We start from the raw sequence: 21,648 nt of genomic DNA on the forward strand, positions 1-21,648 counted from the left end.
GGGCAAAAAGAGTTCCACGCGACTTGCGCTGCCGTGTCACAAAAACTGGTACTCTGGTCCTGGATCTTGGACCCATTACTCACGCAGGTCCAGGATTCATTTCAGCCAGGGTTCATTTACGTTTCACACATGCTTTATAGCGCGGATCAGGGTACCAAACGCTCCAGAATCCAGATCATAAGGGGATATGTGAAAGCGCCCTAAATGAGACTGGCTGCTCAGATTTAAGGTTGGGAGGTATCCAGATGTCCATACAGTCATACCGTTTCTGTACCATACCAGGGTGTACGGTATTACCGGAAGTGCACACAGAGGGCGCAATTATTATTTATTTTACGCACAAAACAAGGGACAATAGGGATCTTGATCCAGGAAGGGATTGAATGTCTCTGCTGTAACCAAGAAGCTTGATCTTGACATCTAGCCACTTAGCTAACAAGTTAGCAAATCAAATGCATAGCTGGAGCCCTGAGCTTGATATTATTTATTTGACACATCTTAGATTTCTTATAGTTATAAGCAGTGGTGTGATTTTGTTTGGCAACTGTAGTTTGGTCCCATGTGGCTCATGGTCCAGTGTGGCTCAGTTGGTAGAGCATGGTGCTTGCAACAGTAGGGTTTTGGGTATGGTTCCCAAGGGGGACCAGTATGAAAATGTTTGAACTCACTACTGGAAGTCATTTTATATAAGAGTGTCTGCCTAATCTACCATTGACATCAACACAAATTATTACACTCTTGGGAAAAAAAGTTCCATAAGGTTTCTGTGGCTGTCCCAATTGGAGAACCCTTTTTGTTCCAGGTAGAACCCTTTTCAAATCAAATCAAACTTTGTCACATGCGCTGAATACAACAAGTGTAGATCTTACCGTGAAATGCGTACTTACAAGCCCTTAACCAACAGTGCAGTTCAAGAATAGTTAAAGAAATATTTATCAAATAAACTAAAGTAAAATATAATCAAAAATGTACACAATAAAATAGCAACAACAAGGCTATATACAAGGAGTACCGGTACCGAGTCAATGTGCGTGGGTACAGGTTAGTCAGTAGCAGCAGTGTACAAAACAAATGGAGGGGGTGTGTCAATGTAAATAGTCTGGTGGCGATTTGATTATTTTTCAGCAGTCTAATGGCTTGGGGGTAGAAGCTGTTAAGGAGCTTTTTGGTCCTAGACTTGGCGCTCCGGTACTGCTTGCCGTGCGGTAGCAGAGAAAACAGTCTATGACTTGGGTGACTGGAGTCTGACAATTTTGGGGGGCTTTCCTCTGACACCGCATGGGTGTCAGAGGAAAAGGGTTCTACATGGAACCAAAAAAGGGTTCTTCAAAGGGTCCTCCTATGGGGACAGCTGACTAACCATTTTTGGTTCTAGAGAGCACCTTTTTTCTATGAGTGTTGTTTTCATCTCCAAATGTGAATGTAAAGTGGGGTCTGAAATGATTGACAGCCTTGATAAAGATGAGAAAAAATGACTGAATAAACTAGATAAAATATAGCTCAGTATTTGAGTTATGCTCCAAATAACTGGGAAAGTATAGTATTTTAATATAATTGCTCAAAGAAAGAGGTGGTTGTTTAAGAAGCAATACTTTTTTTTCTCCAAAAAAGGTAGTGTCAAAATGATTGACACCTCTGTTTTCACTACCTCACCTTGTGAGGATAACAGCACTGAGCCTTTTTCTAAAATGTTTTGTGAGATTGGGAACACATTGGGAGCGATCTTAGATCATTCCTCCGTACATAATCTTTCCAGATCCTTGATATCCTTCGTCTGCGCTTATGGACTGCCCTGTTCAATTCAAACCACAGGTTTTCAATGGGTTTCAAGTCCGGAGACTGAGGTGGTGTTTGCAAATGTGAAAGTCTGGAGTTTGCTAAACGGCATTGACACTTGGATTGGAACCGGTGCTTTGGTCAGATGGCATGAAACGTCGGTGGTGAGTTTGTCGTCAAAATGAGAATGCATAAGCAGAACATAACTCCATACCTTCTGTAAAATATGGTGGTGAATCTAATGTTATGGGGCTATTTTGTTTCCACTGGTCCTGGGGCCCTTGTTAAGGTCAATGGCATCACAAACTTTACCCAGTACCAGGACATTTTAGCCAAAAACCTGGTTGCCTCTGCCTGGAGCCTGAAACTCGGTTGTAAGTGGATCTTACAGCAAGACAATAACCCCATGCACACATCAAAATCCACAAAGAAATGGTTCATTGGCCACAAATTCTATATTTTGCAATGGCCATCTCAGTCTCTGGATTCAAAACCCATTGAAAACCTGTAGTTTGAATTGAACAGGGCAGTCTATAAGCGCAGACAAAGAATATCAAGGATCTGCAAAGATTTTGTATGGAGGAATGGTCTAAGATCCTCCTAATGTGTTCTCCAATCTCATAAAACATTTTAGAGAAAGGCTCAGTGCTGTTATCCTCACAAGGTAAGGTATTGAAAACACAGGTGGCAATTATTATTTTGACCCCTACCTTTTAGAGAAAAAAAGTACATTACTTGTTCAACAAAATCTCTTTCTCTGAGCAATTGTATTAATATAAAATAATATCATTTTTTAAACAAACAATATAGCTAATTATTTGAATTATTTATGCTATACAGTAATTTTAGCTCATCTTCCTCAAGGGTGTCAATAATTTCAGACCCCACTGTATATGATTTAGACTTATACTCACTGGATGTTTCGAAACATTTGAATTGTCAATCTTCAGCATAATTGCATGAATACATACAGTAAGCTAGATCTTATGTAGCACAATACAGGTATGCTTACTGACAATCACTTTTTCATGTTTTTCGACAGGAGCTGCAATTTGAACGGCTGACTCGAGAGCTGGAAGCTGAACGGCAGATTGTCGCCACCCAACTGGAGCGATGCAAGCTAGGATCTGAGACCGGCAGCATGAGTAGCATCAGGTGTGTTCAGTAGAGTGGCGCCACATGCTCTCTCTTTCCCTCCCTCCCTTCCTCTCTCTGCTTTCTTTTACTCCTGTGATGCCATCCTGTTTCCCCATCCTCCCCAACCCCTCCCCTACCTGTTTTCATCAGGTGTGTTCAGTGGAGTGGTGCTACCTCCCAGACCCCCTACCTGTCTCTTTCATTAGGTGTGCTCAGTGGGATGAAAAAACTATTTTGTAGCTTTTCCATCAGAGACAGACAGTCCTTGGAACAATATGAGGGTCAGTCAGCAAGGTTGCTGAAAACCTGGGTGGAGATATAGAATTAACAGCCAGGTTTTGTGGTTTTAGTGCTGTTCACATTGTAGAAAAGAAAAACATTTCATGTTGTTTTACCCCTACATCCCCCAATATCGCATCTTTCCAATCTCAAAACAGAACAGACACATTAAGAAACACGCCTGGCTGTCTGGCACATAATAGCAATAATAGCCTAGTATGGCATCAAGGGGCCAACACAACAGAATATTCTGTGTCTCTTTTGTATACATACTTTAACCCAGAAGGGATTTCATCCACAAACTAATTAGTCATCCTTTTATTGTAATTCTCAATTCAATTTACAGACAAACAATGAGCTAGAAGCTCGTTCTGATTTTCAATTAACCATTTGACCTCTTAAGCACTAAACTCTGTCTCTCTCGCCGTGGAATCCTTTTGAATAGAATCTGCAGCGGAAAATGTTGTGTGGGATTTATGAAAGTCTGTCTAATCAGACAACCAATGGAATGCTCTAACTTGATTGCATGTTCAGTAACAATTGTGTTGTGTGCGTATTGTGCAACATTTTTCTGGTGGAGACTCATCTTTGTGGGGTCACTATGAACCATTTAGGCAGATTATACCAAAGTATTCCCAATCAAAAACGATTAAACTGCTCCGGTTTATGGTAAAACCCTGCCATAACATTAAATGAACCACTTCTTAGCAAACATTTCCATAGCAACACTTATCCCCAAACTAGTAATAGTGATGTCAGGGTGTCTCCCCCTTTGAAGAGGGGGATGACTGCGGCAGCTTTCGAACAGGCTGGTAATAGGGGTTGCGACAATGGCGGTGGATAGTTTCAGAAATAGAGGGAGAGTTGCTAATGACTCGCCTACTCCCCCCTTAATACGTCAGGTCAAATGTCTGGGGTGGCAAATGTTACCTTACCCGTTAACTCAAACTAAGAGGATCATGCACCTGCAGAGCCAAAGAAACAGATTCTCATCCACAGTATTATTACACCAAACTTCTTGCTGTTGCTGGATCTGAAGACTTCTCAGTGAGATTCACAGGACTCACATTGTTAGTTGACCAACTTGGGTTGAGTAAGGCACATGACATTGTATTCTGTCAAAACAGGACCCTAATTTGTCCCAATAGTGTCTCAATGTGTGTAGTGTCCATTTACTGAGGAGCCAGTGTGTTTGCGTCTTTGCTTGAGTGTGCAGTGGGCCTATTTCCTTATTTCCCATGATGCTTGGTCCAGACACATCACTTTATCACTGTTTTCCACCCGCAGTCAATCCATTATAGGCTAGCTCCTACCCACAGATAATCTTTAATCAAGACTTCCAAAAACATTAGATTCCTTAACCCCTAGTTTCCCAGTCAGGCATTGATTACAGTTGACTGACTGACCTTGAAACAAGACCCATTTGAAAGGGGGAAGTTTTTAAAGGGCCCGTGTCAAGATTCCATCATGACAGCTCATCCTCCTCTCAGACTTTTAAAGGGAACATTACATAATTAAGTTGCTGTTAAAAATTCTGATTGGTTTCATCCTTCCAAGTAAAAGTCCCAATACGACATATCACTTCATATTTGTATTTTGGGAGAAATGTATATATTTTATATTTGACCGAAGTCATGTCAGAAAAGTGACGTCAAGAGAAGAACTAGAATAGCACCGGAAGGGATGGCTGACTCCAAATCAATTGTGCTATTTTGTTTTTTCGCATTGTTTGTAACTTATTTTGTACACAATGTTTCTGCTACCTTCTCTTATGACCGAAAAGAGCTTCTGTATATCAGAACAGCAATTTACCACCTCATACTGAACAAAGATTTTTTCTTAATGAGTCTGACACCAAGGATATACTGTTACTCCCGGCCAGGCCCAAATCCCCATGATTCGCATTAAAAAAAGACGGAGATACAGGGGGCGCAGATCCGGGTGCCTTCTGAGAATTCGTCCATGTGTGGGTAACCCGCCTCTACCATCCGTTCCATTGGCCAACGTACAATCACTGGAGAATAAACTGGATGAGCTCAGTTCGAGACTATCCTACCAACGGGACATTAAAAACTGTAATATCGTATGTTTCACAGATTCGTGGTTGAATGATGACACGGCTAATATACAGTTGGCTGGGTATTCCGTGCATCGGCAAGACAGAACAGCTACCTCTGGTAAGACGAAGGGTGGTGATGTGTATCTACTTATCAATGTGGTCCTTCTGTAGCTCAGTTGGTAGAGCATGGCGCTTGTAACGCCAGGGTAGTGGGTTCGATCCCCGGGACCACTCATACGTAGAATGTATGCACACATGACTGTAAGTCACTTTGGATAAAAGCGTCTGCTAAATGGCATATATTATTATTATTATTATTATCAATAACAGCTGGTGCGTGATGTCTAATGTTATGAAAGTCTCAAGGTATTACCCCCTGTGAGTTAGAGTAGCTCATTATAAGCTGTAGACCACACCGTCTACCAAGAAAGCTTTTATCTGTATTTTTTGTAGCTGTCTATTTACCACCACAAACCGATACTGGCACTAAGATCGCACTCAATGAGCTGTATAAGACCATAATCAAACAAGAACTTGCTCATCCAGAAGTGGTGCTCCTAGTGGCCGGGGACTTTAATGCAGGCAAACTTAAATCAGTTTGATCTAATTTCTACCAGCATGTTACATGTGTAACTAGAGGGAAGAAAAAATCAAATATATATATATATATAGCTATATTTTTTTTTTTTACTCTTGACCACCTTTATTTACTCCACACACAGAGAGGCGTTCAAAGCTCTCCCTCGACCTCCATTAGGCAAATCTGATCATAGTTCTGTCCTCCTGATTCCAGTTTACAAGCAAAAAAAACAAAAGCAGGAAGTACCTTGAAAGGCTGGTCATGGCTCACATCAACACCATCATCCTGGAAATCCTAGATCCATTCCAATTTGCACACCGCCCCAACAGATCCACAGATGACTCAATTGCAATTGCACTCCACACTGCCCTTTCCCACCTGGACAAAAGGAACACATATGTGAGAATACTGTTCATTGACTACAGCTCAATGTTCAACACCATAATGCCCACAAAGCTCATCACCCTGGGAATAAACACCTCCCTCTCCAAATGGATCCTGGACGGGTAAGGGTAGGCAACAACACATCTGCCACGCTGATTCTCAACACGAGGGCCCCTCAGGTGTGTGTGCTTAGTCCCCTCCTGTACTCCATGTTCACCCACAACCATTATATTTCAGTTTTTTATTTTTAAAATATTTGCAAACGTTTCTGAAAACCAGTTTTTGCTTTGTAATTATGGGCTATTGTGTGCAGATTGAGGGGGGGGGCATTTAGTCCATTTTAGAATAAGAAAGGGTCTGAATACTTTTCAAATGCGCTGTATCTAACCACTAGCAGTCTTGAAACACATCACTTATTAGCAGTTCAGCATTTCTTGTATTGTTAAACAAAATCATGATAAACCTTTACCATTGTAGTAGACATTGAACATCTATAACCAAACAAGCTAAAACTGCGTTGTTGGCTGATGGTAGCCATAGCTAGCCACATGCTAACCTGAGTGCTAACATTACTAGCAGCAGTAACAGTAAATCCAGGTATGGTTAACAAACATTGGCTACCATGATATCCTGCAAGTTATTGGCCAATAAAGATCAGGCAGTTAAGCAAAAACAAAGACATACCTTGAAATAAACAATGACATTAATCCTATTGGTATTTGACCATTCATTTCTGCAAATCAAATCAAATTTATTTATGTAGCCCTTCGTACATCAGCTGATATCTCAAAGTGCTGTACAGAAACCCAGCCTAAAACCCCAAACAGCAAGCAATGCAGGTGTAGAAGCACGGTGGCTAGGAAAAACTCCCTAGAAAGGCCAAAACCTAGGAAGAAACCTAGAGAGGAACCAGGCTATGTGGGGTGGCCAGTCCTCTTCTGGTTGTGCCGGGTGGAGATTATAACAGAACATGGCCAAGATGTTCAAATGTTCATAAATGACCAGCATGGTCGAATAATAATAAGGCAGAACAGTTGAAACTGGAGCAGCAGCAGAGTCAGGTAGACTGGGGACAGCAAGGAGTCATCATGTCAGGTCGTCCTGGGGCACGGTCCTTGGGCTCAGGTCCTCCGAGAGAGAGAAAGAAAGAGAGAATTAGAGAGAGCATATGTGGGGTTCTGCAAACGTGCATGGTTGCAGGAGTTTTTTTCTATCTTGCTTGCTAGCTAGCTTATTTCACCCCCAAACACCATGCTTGATCCGATTGGCCAGTTTGTTTTGCATGGCCCGGTGAACTTAGATAGTTGGCTATCATCTACTAGCAACATAACATGACAAAACATTTTGGGCATTTTACTACCTACTTACCCGATTCACCTCCATCACCAAAGCCACCAGCAGAATGTTGCTTTATTGACATCAAAGCCGCAATATATTGGTATGAGTTTTTGATTAATGTAATTCAAATTGAAAAAATAGAAGTTCATATTTTATAAACTTTTGCATACTGTTTAGATGGAATATAATCAAAGTTGTTAGTTGTGGAATATATATTGTGCAACCTTTATTTTAAGACAGTTTGTTTTCAAGTCTTTGAAATGGATAGTTGAGGGCAGAAAGGTTTGATGTGAAAGGCATAGGATGGAAATGTATTTTCTTGCTTACTCAGTGTTGTATGAAGCTTGAAGGACATTCCCTGCTCCTCCTCTGCTGCTATCTGAACCTGAGTGTGGTGCCCCTGGGGTAACTGAATGTCAAAGTGAAGGTCAGGGTGGGGGTGATGATTAGGCCAATAATGGAGGAGCCATTCTCTCCTCTGACAGACAGGAGATCTCATCCCACTGATCAGTTACTCATAGAAGACTACACCACACCAGACCAGACCATATGGGTTAGCAAATAGAGAATCCAATATTGGATTCTACTGGTCAATATCTGTGTCTTCTGTTTTACAGGACCTGAGGTGGTGTCTGTGAGCGACCAATCATGCATGTGATCTGATGATTGGTTTCTTATTCAACATTTATGAATCCGACATTGCACCAGTTTTTTTGTAATTGATAAAAAATCTAAATGCCAGAGGAACTCTGTCACTGAACCTGAAAGCACAGTGAAACAATTGCCTGTAGTGATTGCTATAGTGATGGGAGGGGACCATCGATACAGTTATTAGATCTATATTTGACTCTAAGTATTAATTAGTAAAAATATATACAGTGCATTCGGAAAGTATTCAGATCCTTTCCCGTTTTGTTACAGCCTTATTCTAAAATGGATTAAATTTGAAAAAGTCCTCAATTTACACACAATGCCCCATAATGACAAAGTGAACAGGTTTTTAGAAATGTATGCAAATGTATTAAAAAAACAGATACCTTACTTACATAAGTATTCAGACCTTTTGCTATGGGACTCGAAATTGAGCTCAAGTGCATCCTGTTTCCATTGATAATCCTTGACATGTTTCTACAACTTGATTGGAGTTCACCTGTGGTACATTCAATTGATTGGACATGATTTGGAAAGGCACACACCGGTCTATATAAGGTCCCACAGTTGACAGTGCATGTCAAGGGCAAAATCCAAGCCATGAGCTCGAAGGAATTGTCTGTAGAGCTCCGAGACAGGATTGTGTCAAGGCACAGATCTGTGGAAGGGTACCAAAACATTTCTTCAGCATTGAAGTTCCCCAAGAACAGAGTGGACTCCATCATTCTTAAATGGAAGAAGTTTGGAACCACCAAGACTCTTCCTAGAGCTGGCCACTCGGCCAAACTGAGCAATCGGGGGAGAAGGGAGGTGACCAAGAACCTGAGGGTCACTCTGGCAGAGCTTCAAGGTTTCTCTGTGGAGATGGGAGAACATTCCAGATGGACAACTATCTCTGAAGCACTCTACCAATCAGGCCTTTATGGTAGAGTGGACAGACGGAAGCCACTCCTCAGTAAAAGGCACGAGAAAGCCTGGTTGGGGTTTGTCAAAAGGCCCCTAAAGGACTCTCAGACCATGAGAAATAAGATTCTCTGGTCTGATGAAACCAAGATTGAACTCTTTGGACTGAATGCCAAGCGTCACATCTGGAGGAAACCTGGCACCATCCCTACGGTGAAGCATGGTGGTGGCAACATCGTGCTGTTGAGATTTTTCAGCGACCCGGAGACTAGTCAGGATCGAGGGAAAGATGAACAGAGCAAAGTACAGAGAGATACTTAATGAAAACCTGCTTCAGAGCGCTCAGGACCTCAGAATGGGGTGAATGTTCACTTTCCAACAGGATAATGACTAAGCACACATCCAAGACAATGCAGGAGTGACTTTGGGACAAGACACCCAGCCAGAGCCTGGACTTAAACCCGATCAAACATCTCTGGAGAATCCTGAAAATAGTTATACAGTGACGCTTCCCCATCCAACCTAACAGAGCTTGAGAGGATTTGCAGAGAAGAAGGGGAGAAACTCCCCAAATACAGGTGTGCCAAGCTTGTAGCGTCATACACAAGAAGATTCTTGGCTGTAATCGCTTTCAAAGGTGATTCAACAAAGTACTGAGTAAAGGGTCTGAATATTTATGTAAATGTTATATATATATATTTTTAAAATTATATTCTAAAAACCTGCTTTTGCTTTGTCATTATGGGGTATTGTGTATAGATTGAGGGGGGAAAAAACAATTTAATACATTTTAGAATAAGGCTGTAACGTGACAAAATGTGGAAAAAGTAAACCGCTCTGAATACTTTCTGAATACACTGTATATATATATATATATTATACTACTGTAGGTAGCGTTAGCTAGCACTTATCGGCTATACTTGAGCCAAACCTCCTGTCTTTTTAATCCTATAGCTTGTTCTCCATCTTCTTTTTAAATAGTGAGCCAACATGTTTTCAGCACTTTTTTCACCTTGACTGATGAAAAACTTGTTTTCGCATGCTCTCCTCTCTGCAGCTGACTTTTTAAAAATGTTTGTTTACCTTTATTTAACTAGGCAAGTCAATTAAGAATAAATTCTTATTTTCAATGACAGCCTAGGAACAGTGGGTTAACTGTCTTGTTCAGGGGCAGAACGACAGATTTATTTTTACCTTGTCAGCTCAGGGATTTGATCTTGCAACCTTTCGGTTACTAGTCTAATGCTCTAACCAATGCCCCAATAGTGAGCAATATCCTTGGAACATCAAATCTCAATACATATCGTATCGACACCTAAGTATCGTGATAATATTGTGAGGTCCCAGCCCTAGAGTGCTACATTTAATCATGTGTCCTACATATTTTGCATCGCATCCACTTCAATGAGTAAAATAGACAATTCCTGAGATACTTTTTGAAAAACAGCTCTGCCATTCTATCACACACACACCTATTTTCCCCCGTAATTTGCCTCAGCAGAAATTAGACATGGTTAGACTGTTCCCTGGGGCTAAGTCTGGTCTAGTTTATTGCCGTGGCTATATTTGTTCTGATCTTCAGATCTTCAAGTAGTCATTGTTTTGGCAGTCTGAATCCTTGTTGATAGGGCTGCAGCCTGCTTATCTAATAGTCTAACAGGGGCTCCTGTAGGCAGAGCCCAGGTGGTTCTGTGCTCCATTCAGGCCAGAGCGAGCCACTTCCCAGGGTGTGGGTTTGTCTACCTCCTAAACGCTGTTTGTTGGGCACAGCGAGGGCGTATTAAGCGGAAGCTGCCAACTTAGTCTCTCCTAGTCTCCTGTGGCTTTAGCAAATACTGTAGTATGAAATGCAAATGGCACCATATTCACTTTATAGTGCACTACTTTGGACCAGAGGCCTATGGTAGTGCACTATAGGGAATAGCGTGCCATTTGAGACTATACCAAGGAGGAAAGGGTGGGAGACATTATGGTGCGTGTGTGGTATTGTGCTCTTTGTTGCTTTCAATGTCATCATGTTGGAATTTAGATAACTGACACGGTTTGATAGACATTTTTTTTAAACTGGGATTGAGATCATGAAATGCAGCATGTTTAACAGCAGTTTCAGAATCTACATAACAGTAAGAAAAGGCAAGTTATATTGCCACAATATATCTATTGTTCTGCATCAGATTGCAGATTGATTGTGCACTTGGTATATTGGTATATTCAAAATCCTGTATGAAATACTGGGCTGTTGTATTGTCTTACATTTAAAAGTATATGTAAGGACATTTGAAGGTCCCTCCTCCTGTTAAATAGCATCAAATGAAATTGTATTATGGGTCTTCTAAATGCCATGCTCACAATGTACTGGCATCTTTCTGCTCTGATGAAACATTGCTCGATTTTATTAAAGGGCATCCAAAAGGCAATGGCTTTGAATTGTGAATACAGTTCAAGTGAATGGACTGTATTATATTTTCATTCAAACATGAAGAAAAAACGTTCACATGACATTACATCAAAGGACTGCACTGTGTCAACAATCACACTGTGATAAATTTCACTTCATATCCTCATATTTCCACATTACATTATAAGGGAATAGTCTCGACAATGGATGCTACTCACCCCCTACTACCTCAATATCTCTCTGTCACTTTCTCTCTCTCAAACTTCCCTACTCTCTCTCCATCCATTGACTCTGTTTATTCTCCTAACAAAACCGTCACCTGCATTCTAAATGACAGCATCCGGTACCATCCGTAAGGTCTTCCTTATTGATCTAAACAAGTGACAAGGTTAAAGACTTCTTGCACTTGACAATGGATGCTACTCACCCCCTACTACCTCAATATCTCTCTGTCACTTTCTCTCTCTCAAACTTCCCTACTCTCTCTCCATCCATTGACTCTGTTTATTCTCCTAACAAAACCGTCACCTGCATTCTAAATGACAGCATCCGGTACCATCCGTAAGGTCTTCCTTATTGATCTAAACAAGTGACAAGGTTAAAGACTTCTTGCACTTGAAGGCAATGGAATGGACGCCTGGTGTAATAAGCCTTTTAAACCTCCCTCCTTGCTCCCCCTCTTCCCTCCCCCATCTGCTGTGTACCCTGGAGTGCCTCAGACAGACCCTGTCTGATTGTAAAGAATATTAAGCTTATTAAGGGTGTCTGGGCAACTGAATGACTCATACTAACTGCCTTCCCTGTACAGTATAGGAAGACAGGGCACAATGATTCGCCGGCCAATCCGTTGTGCCTAAGCAGTGATAAAAGCTTCCAAGCTGATGGTCAAGGCTCTGGCTTAATAAATCTGTCATAACTCTGTAGACTTGAGCCTGACCTTACCGCCTGAAATACTCTAGATCCAGCTTCCAGCGGAACATTACACTTAACCCTGAGACTAGAACAGTCAGTTTGACAGGCCAGCTGGATCTGACAAACATAAGACAGAAAGAGAAGGTGTTGGATTGGGTTATTGTTTTTCCCGTATGAATTTACAATTCCACATGAAAGGGAGATTATCACGTGAAAGTTATTAATAATGTAAAACCTCACATTTCACATGTGAAACTGTAATTCACGAGGTGATAAAAAAAAAATCCTCACGTGAACTCTAAATTTAATACATGTGAAAATATGGTTACACGTGAAATTTAAATGAATGTGAAAACAGCCATTTCACATTTGAAACTGCAAATTTGATATGTTTTCTTGTTTGTTTGGGTGCACAGAATTAGAATTGAAAGTGTGGTCGAGACACTGCCATCTTGGATCTGATTCTCTCACTGTGCCATCCTAAATATATCTCTGGATATCTGCCACTCAATAATATAGCCTGGCCTGCGCTCATCACAACTGATAACGAATATGGCAGAGATCTCTTAATGAAGCAAAGAGCTCCAGTTCAAAACCATTTCACAGCTTAGCCTCTATCTGTGTGTCTGCCAGAGACTGTTCCTCTCTGCCCGGGTACCAGTGGTCTGTCTCTATCACACCCAGAGCCAGCCAAGTGGAAGGGTAGTGACTCAGTAGGATGAGCCTGCAACAGAGCTAATCTCATGGTGAGAACCAACATGGCTCCTCTCGTCGGATTCAGTCTCATTTCTTTTTGGACCATTATAACAAAGTGGGTCCAATTTGGCAGGATATGAATTCAATTTCCCCAATTTAAAAAGGTTCACCAGAGACAATTTGGTCAGACCTCCTAGTATTTGTTATACAGGGCCTCTAATCAGCATAATGATTGAGAATTATAAATGGCGGTGCCTGGTGTATGTAATATAGACACATAGGCAGAGTTCTCAGGTCTCAAAACGAATTGGCCAGAGGGACCTGGGCGTGCTGACAGTTACAGTAGGTGTCAGTTACAGTGCTAACATTCGGATAATAGAAACCTCCTCAACCTGACAGTGAAATCAAACAGCAGGAACCCAGATAGGTCCCTAACAAAGGGAAATGTGACTTATTCAAACGAATTAAGGGAGACCAATTGCAGAAATCCAATTTTAGTGAGTGTGGAGAAGAAAATAGTCAAACTTCCACAGAGGAAGCTTAGGTTTTGCACACCAACATGCTATATCCAAAAACGTCTAATGCCTAAGAGAGACCTGCGTGTTTTTGAGCCATGGTCGAGGTTACTGAAGCATCTAGGTTGTTACCATCAACATGGTAAATCCTGGACTATGAGCTTCATAAAACCTATTATAGACCCAGTCGGTATTAGATAGAACGTCACGACCCTGTGCGGAAAACAACCTGTGGTTACCTAGGTTACCCCATTGGCTCACAGCAAAATGTGACCTTTTTTCAAACACAATTTTCTTGTTGTCTGCTTATTTTAGTGAATTACAAAACGACATTTAAGAAAAGTACATGTCTAAAGATTACTTTTCAACATTGCCTGCTCCCTAGCGTTCTACTACTACTTAGAAACAATTGTAGGGCTTACCTCATGTCCCTTTTCATGACGATGCTAGCAGCCACTTGAGTGCTAGCTAGTTACCGACCAGAACATTAAGCTAGCCAAGACCAAAAACACGAAGAAACAGACCGTACAGCTAAGTAGTGAGTGGAGTTACAAACGGAAGGTCTTACCTGTGATGAAATGTTTCCCACACACGTAGCTACGTGTAGCCGACTTGGACACTGCATCCCCACATTTCCCACAACGAATAGCCTGAAGTCAACAGGGCTTTTCTCCCAGGCCCATGGGAGGTTTGAGAACCGTAGGACGGATTTCTGACCTGGCTACATGTACATTGAACAACACAGCAGCTTTTCGACATGTTTAGTTATTTCTGTATGATTAAAAAAAAATTATGAAGACGTTCCATTGGGGATCAATATGGGAAATAATGTTTTCTCCCATTTGTGGGCGTGGTCGAGTGGAGTTCCTTCGGCAAGGAGACCCACAGCACCGCTAAAACCATTGACAACTGCTGTTTTCAAGGGATTGTTAAATACATTGCAACCATTTAGTTGTAATATCGTCACCTTGAAGTGGAGTCAGACCTACACATGTTTGATTATTCCATGCAAATCAATTGTGCACATTTAGCTCTATCAACAGTTATTGCAGCAAGTAAATGCATGCTTTTGATGATCCGGAAACATCAGTTGATCATGTCATTTCAGATAGGTAGGGTAGCCTCACGATATCTTTCACTATTGGCCACCATTAATTGGATATTTGAGTGATATAAAAGTGAACTATACCTGACAAGTATGAATGGTTTAGGTTCATTTTCCATCTTTTGTGGGCTCTGCCTGTCAAGCAGGAGAAGGGCACATTTGCCGTTGTACTGTTAGCTGATAAGGTTTACTTTCCAAGCAACTTGGCTAAACATAGTGGTAGCTAGTCCTAATGTATGTTATTCCCGAACCAATGTGGGTCTACTTAGTGAAGTTAGCTAACATGATCACCCTTTCAACATTGTTTTTAAGAGTGTTTAATTACGATTGCTGCTGATAGACATGATATAGGCTACATTGGTTGATGGACCACTTCAAATTGTCTAGCTAGTTCATAACAGATCACGTCAATATGGCTAGTTAACAAGCAAACTTTCAAGGGATAAACTAGATGACTATATAAAAATATTGTTTGATTTTCTTGCCATCTATAGTGATGACAGTAGTCTGGCTGATACCTTTACCAGGACGAGGATTTACCGATGTCAAGCTCTTTCCAAAAGCCTAATCTCTGATGAAGTAAGCTAAATCATGTTGTTTGCTTAGCTAGTCACATGCCAAATGGATAGGCTACCTTCACGTATTTGAAATGACATGATCAGTTGATGCTTACTTATCAAGAAAACCATGCGGTTACTTGCTGTATAACTATAATGAGTTAAATGTGGAATAATCGGTAATGTGTAGTTCTGACTAACCTCAAACGGTGATGATATTAAAACAAAATAGTTATAACATTTATTTAGCAACCCCTTGAAAACGGCACGTAGTTGTCAATTGTTTTAGCGGAGTTGGGGGTCTCCTTGTCCCCCCAGCAGTCAAATCGAACGTATTTTGACGTTTTATTGAAAACTACCTATATCCGAAGCCTGTGGGAAAGACTGTTTTGTTGGTTCCAGATTGTGTTTAAATACAACATTGAGCACCTATTCGGAGAGATTGTTTGGATCCTAAATGGCACATTGTTCCTTATATAGTGCACTACCCTGTCAAAGGTAGCGCATTACTTAGGGAATAGGGTGCTATTTGGGATGCAGTAAGAGTGTTCTATCTGCGCAGGTAACAAGTAATTAAGAGTCACCATGGCGATCCAAGGACATGCCTGGCTTCTTTCCTTCCTTCCCCAAAGGAACTGCCTGGCGAACCTTCACCATAAGGAAGCTTCCCACTTCCTTGACTCAGCAGACTTCCCCCAGTTGATCTGTTTCTCCTGGGATTTAAATGAGGGGGAATTCATTTCCATCAGGGCTGTTTACCTCTTCTCACAGTCACAGACCCCAGCTTCTCACTCTAGTGTTTTTCAATCTATTATTTCAATGCACTAGTGCACACTAGGGATAAAGTCCCATTGTGCCCAGTCCTGATAAAATATATTATCCAAGATGAGGGGGAAAAAAGAAACACATTATAATTGGATTCCAAATGTGTTTATTGACCAGATAAAATGACCAGATTTCTATCCACTATCTCTGGCTTTATTCACTGTGGCTAAGCCATTCTCTGTTTCTTTCTCTTCTCTCTCTTCTCTCTCTTCTTTCTCTCTTCTCTCTCTCTCTCTCTCTCTCTCTCTCTCTCTCTCTCTCTCTCTCTCTCTCTCTCTCTCTCTCTCTCTCTCTCTCTCTCTCTCTCTCTCTCTCTCTCTCTCTCTCTTGTAATGGATTCTGGGGGTGTCTCAGCTCTTTTAGTAAATGACTGCCTTTGGGATGTACTCATTTGTACCATCTCATGGAATCCCTCTCATCATACCACTGACACCACCAGTGCAGCGCAGTGCCCACTGAGTGGATACTACACTGAGTGGGAAGGATGTAAGTGATGAGGTAAAACCATACCCCTCTCTCAAGTATCTTAAAAACCCTCTTTTAGTCTCACTCTCACTGTTGGCAACATACTCTGTTCAAATGAGAGGGGCGGCCAACCTGCAGAAATAGATATCCTAACAATTTAGTTAAACACAATAGGTGTTTAGCTACTCTGCTATTTCTATCTAATCACATCATGTTGAACTCCATGCCCACTGCCACCATTAGATGTTACTATGACAAAGTAGTCTCTTCCCACTCTATCCTACAGTCTAACAAGGTCGTCAGACAGACGCTATGCCTTTTTATAGAATAGAGTGGGGTCTACTTTCTACTAGATTTGCCATCTCTCTAGTCAGTGAGCAGCTCCTCTATTGCATATTAGGGCGTCCTCCTCTGTCCTCTGTAGGCCTGCCACTGTGAACCCTAGCAGTGTTTGGCCTGCTTAGGCCGTGATCCCTTCTGGTCTCCTCTGGATTCTCCTTTCACATTCATCTGTAGAGAACAATGGATTGCTCCGTGCATATTCTCTACACTGTCACAGCCTCTCACACATCATAAGGGAGCAGGGGTTGGGAATGGGAATAGTACTCCTTCCTCAGACCCATTTGAATGAATGATTGATCAAGATCTGCGTTGGAGGAGTGTAAGTTGCGGTATCCAAATGTCACACGAGGCACATTGAAATATTGATGCTTTCATCTGTACAGTATTTGCACAGAAAAAAATAGGAAAGCTTCGGATGAGCTCTCATGCCATGCATGATGTGAATGCAATGAGTTCCTCCACATGCATGTTGTGGGAGAGAGGGTTTGTACTGGGGAAATGTTGTTCAACGTTCCTTCACTGTACTGTATATTCAATGAGGGGGCGGGAGGGAGTTGTAGAGAAAGCAGGCTATTTGGAGTAGAGGAGTGCAGTAGCAGGGCTCCATTGGCGCTTCCTTGCAAAAGAGACCTTTGTCTCAATGGTGACTCCCTGTTCAAATAAAAGTCAAATACCTGGGCCTACAGAGCAGGGATGTTGAAACAGGAGACTGTTCGACTGCACTGCTGCCACGCTGCATAACCTCCGGATTTACAAGCCGTTCGTTACAATTCTATCTTTAACTGCTCTAACACTGAACTCAACCTTCCTCTTCCTGTCCTCAGTTTACAGTGCTTCTCTCAGCACTAACATTCCAATTCACACACACACACACACTTTTCTCTACACTTTGATACTATAATAATAGCTTATTTACCGTATGTATATTTTCTTAATTACCACCAACATAATTATATGAGAGAGGGTTGATATTAACGATCTCATCATGGGAATGTAACCGGGCCCTTGATTCTCTCTCAATATCCAGCACATCTCCATAAAAGTAGTGTGATTAACTGTGAGAAACTGTTAGAATATAGACAGTGACCTGCAGCTGCAGCACCAGTTAATCACACTATCAATTACGCTCTCTTTTATAGTTAATTATCCAGCCAGACTGGATTGATTGTGTAGTAGTAAATCAATATGAGAAACAGTTCTGAGCTAAAGTTCAATTAGCTATTTAAAGGTAGGCTTTAACCTGCCGTTTGCACGCATAGCTTAGAAAGATTGTGGAATAAAGAATGTTAGATGCAACATATCGGGGATGAAAGTGGGTTGTTACAGTTTCTATTTCTGTTGAGTCATGTCTCTCTATAGCCTAGTAGTTTTAAAGCTTGCAGACTGAGATGTAGGCCTGCAGGTATGCCATGGTAACCAACATGAAGTACCAACATTTGTGGGAAACTATTGTGGCAAACACAGGAGTGAGATGGGAGGTACTGGTTATTATCATCCATCCTTTCAGACAAGCAGAGTGTCTCTGTGAAAGGCCACTCAAGCCCAAAACACTGTCGCTCTCCTCTCTTCCTCCCCTGCCCTGTTTCGGTGTGGTTCTGTGTGTGTGTGTGTATAGTTCAATAAAGTGCGGGTGATGAATGAGCACTCGCGGCCGATGCAGAGCCCCTATTAACATATGGCATTTGTGTTCTCTGGCAATTCGTCACCCCAATGTAAACAGAGACAGCCTCACAATATGAATCCTCTCACACTCTGCAGAGGAGAAATCGATGGGATGATATAGCAGCTTCTACTTGGCCAAAGGGCCGGTGAATGACCATTTAGCCTGGTGATAACAGTGGCGTCTGAGCTCTGAGGCAGCTAGCGCCGGGTTGGCCATCGCTCTGATATTCTCACATTGATTAAGGGACGGAGCAGCAGAGCTCGATACCCATCTCAAGCTCCCATTTCCAGTGAATCCATAGTTATTATGATTTTTGTTTGTGTGCTCCAGATCAGAGATAATCTCCCATCGATCCCAGTGTGGTTATCTGACATAATAGTCCATATGTGAGCAGGTTGACATTTATTGGGAGGAATCTTGTTCTGGAGGCAGAGCCGAGCAATTTCCACTAGATGGGCCAGTGGCAAAGTCAAAATTGTCTATCTATGCATGAAAACAACAATGGGCTTTTTGGTCTTAATTTAAGGTTAGGATTAGGCATAAGGTTAGTAGTGTGGTTAGTGTTACGGTTAGGTTTAAAATCAGATTTTGTGGCTGTGCTAGTTAGTGACTACCCTGCAGATCTGCCTCCTGTACATGAGTCATTGTCAGGAGAATTTTCAATCACAATGATAGTAACTAACAATCAATAGCTTTGGCCAATCCCTGACGTTTGTAAAACCATGGGTTTAATAATAATTAGGCAAAGACTTAGCTGATGCAAAAGGTTAGTACAGTTAATGTACGAGAATATTCGAAAATCAAAAAATGCAAACACAGTCTTTATAACACACACAAACAAGTTCAAATCTTAAACTACGCCTTGCTCAGACACTCAGTGTTTTTCCACTACACATATACATTGATTCTTTAATCTGCAACATGTTTCATAATTTTCAGCAAGCCTAAAGGTTTCTCCCCTCCATGCGTGGAGACATAATGTTCTGTAAGGAACACAGTAGTACAACTTGTCTGTCGATAGCTCCTCTTATCATTTGTTTCACATTTGCACCCTGCTTACACACTAAAAAGGAACAAAAGGTCCTTGTTCTAATTCTGAATAAAACTACACAGGGTGGCACTATTATTCCTTTTATGTTGTTTGTCATCTTACGTCCTACTTTAATGTATTCAGACAGTAATACACTCGTTTCCCCGACAGACCGGCTCATACATAAAACATACTAAATTCTGTCTGCAAAGGTGTCAGTTTCCTCCTTAACCTCTACGGGATCGGTGTCCTCCCCCTCTTCGGGACAGTTGAGCTAACGTGTGCTAATGTGATTATTATGACGTTGTAAGTAACAAGAACATTTCCAGGACATAAACATGTCTTATAAAAGTTGAAATTCTTGTTCATCTAACTGCACTGTCAAATTTTCAGGACCTATTACAGTGGAAAAATACCATGCTATTGCTTGACGAGAATGCACAACAACAAAAAACTTTTATCATGGCAACTGGTTTGATACGTTCTCCTCTGAAGGTAAACAATGTACTTACATGCAGTAATCTTGCTCTGATTTGTCATCCTGTGGGTCCCAGAGATAAAATGTAGCATAGTTTTGTTTGCTAAAATCAATTTTTATATACAAATGTAGGAACTGTGTTCTACAGTTTGAACCCCTGCTGTCTGCCCCCTCCACCCACCATCTAGAGGTGAGAAGTTTAGTGTCTTTTCTGTAGGGAAGCTAATTATCCATCATTTATGACATTTCTGGCAGTGTGTAAACATATATTTTTTTATGACCATATCATTTTTGTATGTGCTCTACGGTTATGTACTTGACAATCTATCAATTGACCAATTCGGCACCTTTGGGCAGACTTGATAGAACATTTTGAACAGTAATGTAGTGTTTCGTTTAATCAGTCTAAAACTTTGCATCTTATAAAAAACACATTCTCTGCCCCCATTTTTGGATGTTGCATACCAAGTGAGTCTGTTTACCCTTTGCTGAAGGCGTACCACAACATCAGGACATAGCATTAGCCACCCTAGCATGGTGGTGGATAATTGTGCTTTATTAAGACAGTCAGTATATTTTCTTGTTTTCTTCCCACCAACGAGCTATTAAATTGAGTTTATGAGGAAACTGACTTTGCAGCCTGAATGGAGGATGTTTTATATACAAGCCAGTCCATGGCGGACACAAGTGTATTACTGGCTGGGCTGACTGCATCAACACCTAGAGATAATATGACATCAGGAAGAACTACACCTTCTAGGGGTCTCGACGCTTGCTGGGTTGCTGAAGAAGCACTCTGTGCATATCAAATCAAATGTTATTGGTTACATTCACATATTTTACAGATGTTATTGCAGATTTAGTTAAATGCTTGTGTTCCTAGCTCCAGCAGTGCAGTAGTATCTAACAATTCACAACAATACACACAAATCTAAAAGCAAAAGAATGGAATTAAGAAATATATAAATATTAGGAGGCCGTGGCTCGGGTGGTTGATGTCCTTGATGATCTTTTTGACCTTCCTGTGACATTGTGTGCTGTATATGTCCTGGAGAGCAGGCAGTTTGCCCTTGGTGATGAGTTGGGCAGACCGCACCACCTTCTGGAGAGCCCTGCGGTTGCAGGCGGTGCAGTTGCCGTACCAGGCGTCGATACAGCTCGACAGGATGCTTTCAATTGTGCATCTGTAAAGGTTTGTGAGGGTCTTAGGGGCCAAGCCGAATGTTTTCAGTCTCCTGAGGTTGAAGAGGTGCTCATTCTGCCTTCTTCACCACACTGTCTGTGTGGGTTGACCATTTCAGATTGTCATTGATGTGCACGCCGAAGAACTTGAAGCTTTCCACCTTCTCCACATTGCGGTCTCGTCAATATGGATAGGGGCGTGCTCCCTCTGCTGTTTCCTGAAGTTCACAATCAGCTCCTTCGTTTTTCCAACATTGAGGAAGAGGTTATCTTCCTGGCACCACTCCGCCAAGGCCCTTACATCCTCCCTGTAGGCTGTCTCGTCACTGTTGATAATCAGGCGTACTACTGTTGTGTCGTCTGCAAACTTGAT

At 41.6% G+C, this 21,648-nt stretch overlaps 1 protein-coding gene across 3 annotated transcripts in view; it reads left to right on the plus strand.

Annotated features, from left to right (window-relative positions):
* The window catches only part of ctnnd2b (catenin (cadherin-associated protein), delta 2b), a 102,908-nt gene that overhangs the window by 23,991 nt on the left and 57,269 nt on the right, over positions 1–21,648 (plus strand). For 2 of the 3 annotated variants that reach the window (XM_046359870.1, XM_046359872.1), the window contains one exon: positions 2,819–2,931. In XM_046359870.1, the coding sequence (XP_046215826.1) occupies positions 2,819–2,931 (113 nt within the window). Of the gene's footprint in view, positions 1–2,818; positions 2,932–21,648 lie in introns of those variants that run through there. The other variant, XM_046359873.1, reaches the window with a different exon arrangement.

This window comes from Oncorhynchus gorbuscha, linkage group LG08, assembly GCF_021184085.1.
Source record: "Oncorhynchus gorbuscha isolate QuinsamMale2020 ecotype Even-year linkage group LG08, OgorEven_v1.0, whole genome shotgun sequence".
Taxonomy (NCBI): Eukaryota; Metazoa; Chordata; class Actinopteri; order Salmoniformes; family Salmonidae; genus Oncorhynchus; species Oncorhynchus gorbuscha.